The 10,113-nt window shown below is 42.0% G+C and overlaps 1 protein-coding gene across 1 annotated transcript; it reads left to right on the top strand.

The window, feature by feature from the left end:
- The first annotated feature begins 2,181 nt into the window (after positions 1-2,181).
- LOC146722820 (uncharacterized) lies at positions 2,182-9,642 on the top strand. Its single transcript, XM_085483771.1, has 4 exons — positions 2,182-2,226; positions 2,440-2,755; positions 4,462-7,517; positions 9,616-9,642. The coding sequence occupies exons 1-4, from the start codon at positions 2,182-2,184 to the stop codon at positions 9,640-9,642; spliced, it is 3,444 nt and encodes a 1,147-aa protein (XP_085339897.1).
- The last annotated feature ends 471 nt before the right edge of the window (positions 9,643-10,113 follow it).

Raw genomic sequence — 10,113 nt, 5'->3', positions numbered from 1 at the left:
CTTCAGTTGATGTTGTTCTGCAGATATTATTAGTTGCTAATATAACAAAGCGCTGGGCAGCGTCCAATTGCCTTCTAGCGTGAGAGTGAGTGGCTCTTAGATACCACGCCCCCACAGCATATAGCATAATTGGCAGTAAAAGAGATTTATATAACAGTTTTAAACATCCTCTTCCTATTCCCCATCTACTTCTATTGATTCTTTTAATTTTAGCGAATATTTTCCTGACTTTCTCCTTAGTATATCTTATATGCGGCAAAAACGATAGCTTTTCATCCATGTATACTCCGAGATACTTTATTTCTGTACAAAATTTTATCTTTTTTTGCCCTAAGAAGACTCTGGGCTTCCTTTCAGCATCCAGATTCCCTTTTAATAACACAGCCCTTGTTTTATTTTCCTATATTTGTAAACCGCTATCCGTATTCCATTTCATTATCCTGTTTATTTCCTTCTGCGCCTCTTCCTCTAATTGTTTCCTGGATTTTCCTGGCACTAGGATTAGAATATCATCCGCATATGCTATGTATTCAGATCTCGTTCCAGCTTCAGTTTTTTGTTCCACTAATAATTGGTCCATAACTATGTTCCCTGCTGTGGGCCCAAAAATGGAACCCTGAGGACACCCCTTACTCAGGAGCTTGGATACCCCCAATTCACTCTCCCGGCTTGCCAATTGTACCTCTCGATTCGAGAAGTAATCCATGAACACCTCAAACAACTTCCTTGTGCAGTGCACACTCCTAATCCTGTCCAAAATCCCAATCCAAGAAAGATTGTCGAATGCTCTACTTATATCGACAAATATGCCCATTACGTACTTTGATTCGGCCGATTTCACGCTGCTGACCGCTCTGCATATTGTGTCCTCCGTTGATCGTCCCTTTATGAAGCCATATTGATTGTCGGAGCACATTTCTAGACTTTCGTAAATTACCTTGAAACGTTGTACCATGATTCTTTCGTACACTTTCCCAACAACTGACAACAGTGAGATTGGCCTGTACGATTTAGGATCGCTCGGATCCTTTTCAGGGCTTTTGAGCAGCAGTTTTAAATCCGCCTGTTTCCATTGCTTTGGAAAGCTGTTTTTATCAAAGCATGTGTTGAAGAGTGAGTAAAGTGCGTTTGGTGCTGCCTTCCAAACTATTTTTAATATTTCCGCTGTTATTTTATCCGGACCAGGAACTTTTTTCTTCTTTGTTCTTTTAATTGCTTCATCTATTTCGTCCATTCTTATTTCCTGTTCCATATTGTAGTTTAAGTATTCGCTATATCTGTTCTTTATGTTTTGTGAATCCTCTGCTTCTGTACTTTCCTTTCCATCCGGCATTAATGTTTCCAAAAGTCTCTTCGCCGATGAAGTCCAATCAGTTGTAAAATCGCTACCTAATTTAATCGTACTTAGGATATTACTATTTTTAATCTTTCCCATCATTAGCTTGTATGCCAGTCCCCAAGGGTTTTTCGTAGTGTTCCGGTTTACGAAATCATTCCACGAGTCCTTTTTTGCCTTTCCAATCTCTCTCTTGTAGTCCCTTCTTAGTCTGCAGTATATATCAAAACTGTATTTATACGCCTTTTCATATTTAAGTTTCCTGTACCGTTTACAGCTTCTACGAGATGCCGCCAATCTTTTCTTTAAGTTGGTCAGTTGTTCGCTCTACCACGGTACTGTTTTCCTAGACAGGGGTCTTCTCCTACTTAGATTGCTACTGCATATAAGATCAATCTTTCTATTAAATAGATTAACGGCGTTCTCCGGACTTGTATTTGTGATTTTGTTTGGGAAAAAATTAAATTTCCGTGATCCCCGCGCGCCTTCGATATACGCTACTGAGAGCTCTCTGTAATTGTGTACATCGACAGTTTGTTATTGCGTCCACAAGGGCGAAGCGCCGAATTAGGAGAGAGTTTCCGCGTCTTTAAAAAGGAGCGATGCGGCACGGAGGGCGAGTCTGGTACGACGAGCCGTCCGGTAAACCCGAGAAGAACATTTGTGATCCGAAGAATAAAAATTACGTATTCTTACTTAGAATAAAGAGACTAGTTCCTGCTATCTATCCTTGCCTATCGACGCAGTCCACAAGAGAGAATTAGGCGATAGCTCCGATAAAACCCAAAGGAGAAAATATACAAAACATGGTCCTTCGAGCCGGATCTGTGTCGAGAAATTAACGGATGGATTCAAACAAGATACACGTGCAAGCAGTGCAACTACTTCAAGTGAGCCATTCAACAATTGCGCTACATTCCGAGTAAACATTTCCGTACGACAAGGAAGTATTTCGACTCACGTACATACGTTCTCCATTTCAACACCGTGTTTACCTTACAAGGTCGAGCTCTGCAAGACAATAGATCGAAATGGACAAGGCAATATTTGCGTTCGATACGAATTTACGTTATTTAACGAACTCAATAACGAATTTCCAAAAGCTTGGAGTTGATAATCAAACTCATGCCATCACTAAAGGACGATTTCAACTCTTGCAAAATTACTGGAATAAATGCCAGGAGAATGCCGCTATCATTGAGGCAGTAGCAACCGACGCAGACGCGGCACAGCTTTCCTTCTTCAAGAGCAAGCTGCTAGACAAGGCGGAGGTCTCGTACATGCAAGCCTACGACTTTTTTCAAGAAAAACTCGAGGCATTCAACGTCGCTTCAATTTCCATTCCTGTACCAACGGCGGCCGCAACGACGTCCATCAACGAGATCCGATTGCCGAAGATCAACTTGCCTTCTTTCTCCGGTAATGTAACCGAGTGGCTAACGTTTCGCGATTTGTTTCTTGCGCTCGTTAAAAATCGCCGTTCCATATCGCAAGTCGAGAAATTGCAATATTTATTATCCGCGGTTACTGGCGACGCTGCTAAGTTGATTTCCCATCTTTCTCTAACCGATAGTAATTTCGATGTTGCATGGAAGGAACTCACGAATCGTTACGAAAATCAACGCGTTATTATTGACGCATATTTCAAACGTTTATTTACCATTCCTAATGTTTCGTCTAACGATCTGTTCGGGTTAAAACAATTACGCTCCAATTCATCGGAATCGATAAATGCTCTGCGTGCCTTGAAATGTTCTGTAGATGAATGGGATATGATTTTAGTCTACATTCTTGTACAAAAACTAGACAAATTGACGAGAAAAGATTGGGAAGTCAGCTTAGGTTCAGAGAGGAGATATCCTACGATGGAAAAACTATACGCGTTTCTAGATACACAAATTCGTTCGCTTGAGGCTGTATCCAAGGACGGAGATAACTCGAAGTCCGCCAACGGAAACTCATCCGAAAAGAGTTCCGGTGCTCGCTCGATTCCAAATGCGGCACGAAAAAATAATATAGTGCGTTCTCACCATACAAACACCGCGAGTACGTGCGCTCTTTGTTCCGAAACACATCGTTTAATGCATTGCGAGAAATTTCAAGCGTTAAGCATTTCGCATCGACTAGAGTTTGTTCAAAAAAATAATATATGCAAAAATTGTTTGACCAAAGGTCATTACGTTTCGAATTGTCGTAGTTCCTTTACTTGCTTGAAATGTAAAAGACAACATCATACTTTGTTACACGAGAATTCAAGGTCAAGTTTAACGACAACAACAGACTCTGGACAATGCGATAACGCGTCCAACGTACATTCACACGTGAACGCGGGAGTTAAACCCGTGCTCCTGGCTACCGCACGTGTTTGTATAGGATCAGAAAACGGTCGATATGTTTACACGCGAGCACTGATCGATCAAGGTTCACATTCGTTTCGTCACGAGTCGCTCAAATGTTGAGAGCTCGCTTAATTTCAACACGCGTAAAGGTATCTGGCATCGGTGACACTACGTCTAATTGCGTTCAACATGCCGTCTCTATTTCTATCAGCGCGACTAATAAAAATGATACGATTCTTCATACCAAAGCATTGGTCGTTCCAAAAATTACAGCGTACATTCCACCTCATTTCCAATTACAAGAGATTCCGTTTCTTTCCAAATTGAATCTAGCCGATCCAAATCCAAGCTCAAATGATGCAATCGAAGTACTTCTCGGGGCCGAATTATACGGTTCAATTATGATGGGTGGCTTAATGAAAGCTTCTAACGATGCTACACTTGCGCAAGAAACGATATTCGGGTGGATCATTTCGGGTCCTATTTCAAACCAAAAAAATAGCCAAAGAATTCACGTTCACCAAGCAACTTCTGGCAATCTCGATTTCGAACTCCGACGTTTTTGGGAGCTGGAAGAAATTCCAACGACACATGCTCTCTCAGAGGAAAATCTTCGTTGCAACTTACATTTTCAAGAGACACATATGCGCGATTCTTCAGGGCGCTATGTTGTCCGCTTACCCTTCAAGTCTGGTCCTCCGATAAAGATCGGCGAGTCAAGGTCAGTAGCTACGCGTTCACTCGCGCAACTAGAGCGACGTTTAGCCAATTCTCGGGAAATTTCAGGGCAATACGTCGACTTTCTTAACGAGTACGAAGAGCTCGGGCATATGCAAAAAATCGAAAACGTGCAACGCTTCTTTCAACCGACGTTTCTACCTCATCATCCAGTTATTCGCGAGGACAATACTACAACCAAACTTCGTGTAGTGTTTAATGCCTCGGCAAATACCTCGAATAACACTTCTTTGAATGACCATCTTATGATTGGTCCAAAGTTGCAAGCCGATCTTCCGGCGATTATTCTTCAATGGCGTTTGTACAAATACGTTTTTTCCGCTGATATTCAGCAAATGTTTCGACAAATACAGATTCATTCAGACGATCGCCAATATCAATTAATATTGTGGCGTACGATTCCGAACGAGCCAGTCCATACTTATTCATTAAATACCGTTACTTATGGTACTGCCTGCGCGCCTTATCTCGCCCAACGCGTGCTCAAACAACTTTCAATCGACGAGAGTTCGCGTTTTCCACTAGCTCAAGCAATTTTGCAAAATGAAATATACGTTGACGATGTCCTATCCGGAGGCGATGATAAACCATCCACGATTAAAAAACGCGACCAACTAATCGGCTGTTTACTAAGCGCAGGCATTCATCTCAGAAAATGGGCCAGCAACGATTTTGAAATTCTACAAGATATAAATCCTGCGAATCACGGTCTAGCAAGTTCCAAGCCTTTCCAAGAAGGTGAACAATTAAAAATACTCGGTATTCATTGGACACCTTGCGATGATAATTTCTCCTTTGAAATAAAATTCCGTCCACCATCTACCGACATTTCGAAACGACAAATCCTTTCGACGATAGCGAAAATATTCGATCCCCTCGGATGGGTGTCTCCGATCACGATATCTCTCAAAATTCTACTGCAAAAACTGTGGAAATTTTCCTACGGATGGGATGATATTCTTCCTGCGGAAATAACAACCGAATGGAATGCTTTTTGCGAAAAGATGTTACACTTGACGACTCTGCAAGTTCCTCGTTGGTTAGGCTTCGAGCGTAACATTCAGTGCTTGCATTTACACGGCTTTTGCGACGCTTCATCTAAAGCCTATGCAGCGGTAGTCTATTCAAAAGTTGTCACGAATTCTGGCGATAGTCATGTTCGACTTCTCCTATCAAAAACCAAGGTTGCTCCGATTAAAACGATTTCGATTCCACGACTCGAGCTCTGTGCGGCTCAGCTGCTAGCACGCTGTATTTCGTTTACTATTGACGCGATGAAATTGCAAAACATTCCTGTGTTTTGCTGGAGTGACTCGACAATCGTATTAGCATGGTTGCAAATGGCTCCATCAGATTTAAAAGTATTTGTAGCTAACAGAGTGTCTTCTATTCAAACGAAGCTTCCTACGGCGACATGGCTGCATGTGCCAACAGAAGATAATCCCGCAGATTGCGCATCGCGCGGCATAAATCCAGCTCAGCTAACGCCTTCCAGTTCCTGGTGGAACGGCCCGGCATGGCTGAAATTTAACGAGGATAATTGGCCAGTTCAATCTACGATAAGTTGCACCGAAGATGATTCCGAATTGAAAGCGTCAAATGCAGTCCACTCGCATCATTCAAATCGAGCGGAACTTTTTGAATCCTTCAATCATATCTCCACGTGGCCACGCTTACTACGGGTCACCGCATACGTCCTTCGGTTCAAGTTTCGAACGAAAGTCCCAGATGTTGCTCAAGGTCTCTCTATTTTGCAAGTCGATGAAATAAAAACCGCGCACAGATTCTGGATTAAACAGATGCAAACGGAATACTTTTCAAAAGAAATCGTCGCTTTCAAAGCCAAGTCGAGGTTACCAGTTCGATGCTCCATCCATTCTCTCGATCCGTTCCTGGATCCCTCCGGTATCCTACGCGTGGGTGGTCGACTTCAACTGTCTGACCTTTCATATGATCGTAAATTTCCGATTCTACTTCCAAAACATTACCTTTCTAAGCTCATTATCGATCAAATTCATAAGGATACACTTCACGGCGGTGTACAATTAATGCTTCGCACGTTGCGAGAACAATATTGGATTCTGGGGGCGCGAAGCATGGTAAAAGGTTGTATCCGCAATTGCGTGACATGTACTCGGCATCGCGCCATAACCGGCGTACAATTTATGGCCGACCTTCCTACATTTAGAGTAACTCCGTCCCGTCCATTTTGCCATACGGGACTTGATTACGCCGGCCCCTTCGCAATTCGAGACGCTTCCGGCCGCGGACGTAAGTCGCACAAAACATACATCTCGCTATTTGTTTGTCTCGCTACACGAGCTATACACTTAGAGCTCGTTCATGATTATTCCACGGCTGCGTTTCTCGCATCTTTCGAACGGTTCGTAGCGCGTCGTGGCATTCCATCCGATCTTTATTCCGACAACGCGACTACCTATCAAGGCGCGGATCGCGAACTTGTTACAGCGATCCGACAGACTCAATCCGACGTAGATCTGCAGGCGAAGTTCGCGTCAAAGCCAGTTCAATGGCATTTCATTCCGCCTTCTGCCCCTCATTTTGGGGGCATGTGGGAGGCAGGTGTTAAGAGTGTTAAGCACCACTTGCGACGTATACTTGGTTCCTGCACACCTACGGTCGAAGAGTTCACCACGCTTTTATGTAACATCGAAGCATGTTTGAATTCGCGCCCGATCGCCGCACTTCATGACGATGTAAATTCTTGCAATGCGCTCACACCAGGGCATTTTTTAATTGGTAGCGCCATTAAATCGATTCCGAGTCCGAGCGTCTTACATATCTCCGAGTCACGACTCGATCGATGGCAATTAATGCGTGCGAAATACGAGCAATTTTGGAAATTGTGGAGTCTTGACTACTTGAACACCTTGCAGCAGCGTTTTAAATGGCAGAATCGATCTGATGAATTTCGCATAAACGATATTGTTCTAATAAAAAATCCTAATTTACCTCCCTGCAGATGGGAACTTGCGAGAATCATCGAATGTAAGCCTGACAAGGATGGCCTGGTGCGAGTTGCTCAGGTCAAGACCGCGTCTTCTACTTTTGTAAGACCTATTGTTAAACTCTGTAAACTGCCGGTAAGTCCGGACAGTTCAGCGTAATCTAAATTCTGCAGGTTGTCTACAATGATTGCAGTTCAATGTGTAAGGATTTACCCCTGACTGTCATTTGAATCCCTTGGCGATTCAACCCAAGGGGTATGTTTGGGAAAAAATTAAATTTCCGTGATCCCCGCGCGCCTTCGATATACGCTACTGAGAGCTCTCTGTAATTGTGTACATCGACAGTTTGTTATTGCGTCCACAAGGGCGAAGCGCCGAATTAGGAGAGAGTTTCCGCGTCTTTAAAAAGGAGCGATGCGGCACGGAGGGCGAGTCTGGTACGACGAGCCGTCCGGTAAACCCGAGAAGAACATTTGTGATCCGAAGAATAAAAATTACGTATTCTTACTTAGAATAAAGAGACTAGTTCCTGCTATCTATCCTTGCCTATCGACGCAGTCCACAAGAGAGAACTAGGCGATAGCTCCGATAAAACCCAAAGGAGAAAATATACAAAACAGATTTCTTTACAAAAGGTCCCATTGAGTTCTGATTTAATAACATCGCCAAACTGATCCCAATTGACCTTCTTTAAGTTATAGAATTGTCCTGTGATTACCTGATTTGTTTCTGAATTTTTATTGTTGTTATGTTCAAAGTATATACAATTATGGTCTGAGGAAGTCATTTTCGGGAAGACCTTCCAATCATTAATATCCTTCAGGACTCCACTATTCACCACAGTCAAGTCTATATTGGCCTCTCCTATTATAGTAGAGAACGTTGGTTCGTTTCCAGGCTGATTCAAAATGTATACATTTTTATTTATTAGGAAATCCTCGAGTAATTCGCCTTTCGCGTCGTTCTCTTTGCAGTACCAAGTTTTGGAGTGAGCATTGGAGTCCATTGATATGATCATGTCGTGGCTTTTGAACGTTTCTATTATAGTCTCCAACTTATTAATAAAATAGTTTAGCTCCATGGAAAATTGACAATAAACTGATACCAAATATAAGTTTACTTCATTATGTACTATATGTGCGCAAGCTATATGTTCGTCCGTAAACTGTTCGATTTTTGTGACAGTTATTTCCTGATTATATACAACTATAGCAGCATTTGTATCTGTCACCTTATTACTTTGAACAACTCTTGCACCAAGTGAAGCGCAGCCTTTGACTTGTCCTTGGAATACGTATGGTTCTTGTATCAGACACACATCAATGCCTTGTTCCTCTACTTTTAATCTTAATTCGTATGATGCCGTCTGCGAACGGCCAACATTTATTTGAAAGAATTTTATCATTATGTATAATCTATTTTATTCTTTACGATTTCAGTTACTCTTAGATACTCCGGGCATCTCTTGTCACTTACAGTATGATGTGTGTCTTTCCTTTTAGCTCTTGTACAATTAGCGCAGACTGCAGATTTCTCTCTCTCTCTGAGTAATTGGTGCTTATATGGCCCGCCCCCCCCACCCCACAGTGTCCACAAGTGGGGGTCTTTTCCTTGCAGTGTTTAACACTGTGGCCTAAGCCTAGACAACGGAAGCACCTAGTCAAGGCTAAGTAATCATTAACCTTGTATGATCTCCAGTCAATATATAGTCGTTCTTGCTCCAAGAGTTTTCTTCTTATCTCTCCTGTCACCTCTATTACCCAGTTATTAGTATTTCTGGTTTTAACAAATGTGTTGTATCTGTATTTAACCCTGCTTTTATTTTCCTGCTTGGCGATTCCAAGTTTTTCAACATTCTTAGACCAAAATTGTTCCATAAACTGCTTCTTTGTGACCGACTTTTCTACGTCATATACTATCATACTGGGTCCAGTTTTCTTAGGCAGCTCTGTTTTCAGCCCGCATTCATTGTCTTCTATTATCTGCTGGATCTTTTTTAATTCGTTTCCACCTTCCGTTTCCACTAGAATGCCTCTGTCTCCCACCTTTCTCATTCTTTTAATCCTTATTTCTTTAATTAACGGATTCATTTTCTTTGTAAGTTTTTCTTTGACATCCTCACACGTTAAATTGTCCTTTTCATTTAAAGGCTTAACAATCATTACCGAAGAATTAGTCTTGAATCCGCTTTTTAGTGTAGTACGTTGGATAATTTCTTTTTTTTCTGTTTCAGATGCTGCTGTTCCGGACCATGGAGTGAACGCCACTTGAACATAGGACATCGAACTGATAGAATTTTTCGATGCCAGGTAAGTACACTTTAATTTTTCTCTCTCAACGATACTCTCTTGTAATTTCCCTTCTAGTAGCACCCACTTAGACAATATGAACTTAATTGTATTCTTATTGATTTTATTGTTTTCATTAAAGAGAAACTCTTCTAGAGCTACTCTTTCAGATCTCACTTCTTCTAGCGTAACTTCCTTGTCGTCCTTTTCAACTTTCGGTGAGCCTTTTTGTTCCAGTTTCTCTCTTTCCACACTATTCGCACTGCTTTTTTGAACAGGTTCAGGAAAAATAAATACATCATTATCATCAGTTTCTCTGGTATTTTTTGAACTGGGGCGTTTTGTCGTTTTTTTTTTTCAGCCGGAGAGTCGTATGCCTCCTCACCTTGTTCAAGCAAAGCGCTAAAGCAAGGCCTATTTATTCCTCCAGTTATTATTTTCGC

Source organism: Nylanderia fulva, unplaced genomic scaffold (assembly GCF_048542155.1).
Source record: "Nylanderia fulva isolate GAGA-0341 unplaced genomic scaffold, ASM4854215v1 Scaffold269, whole genome shotgun sequence".
In the NCBI taxonomy this organism is placed as follows: domain Eukaryota; kingdom Metazoa; phylum Arthropoda; class Insecta; order Hymenoptera; family Formicidae; genus Nylanderia; species Nylanderia fulva.
This window is presented reverse-complemented; position numbering and strand designations above follow the sequence as displayed.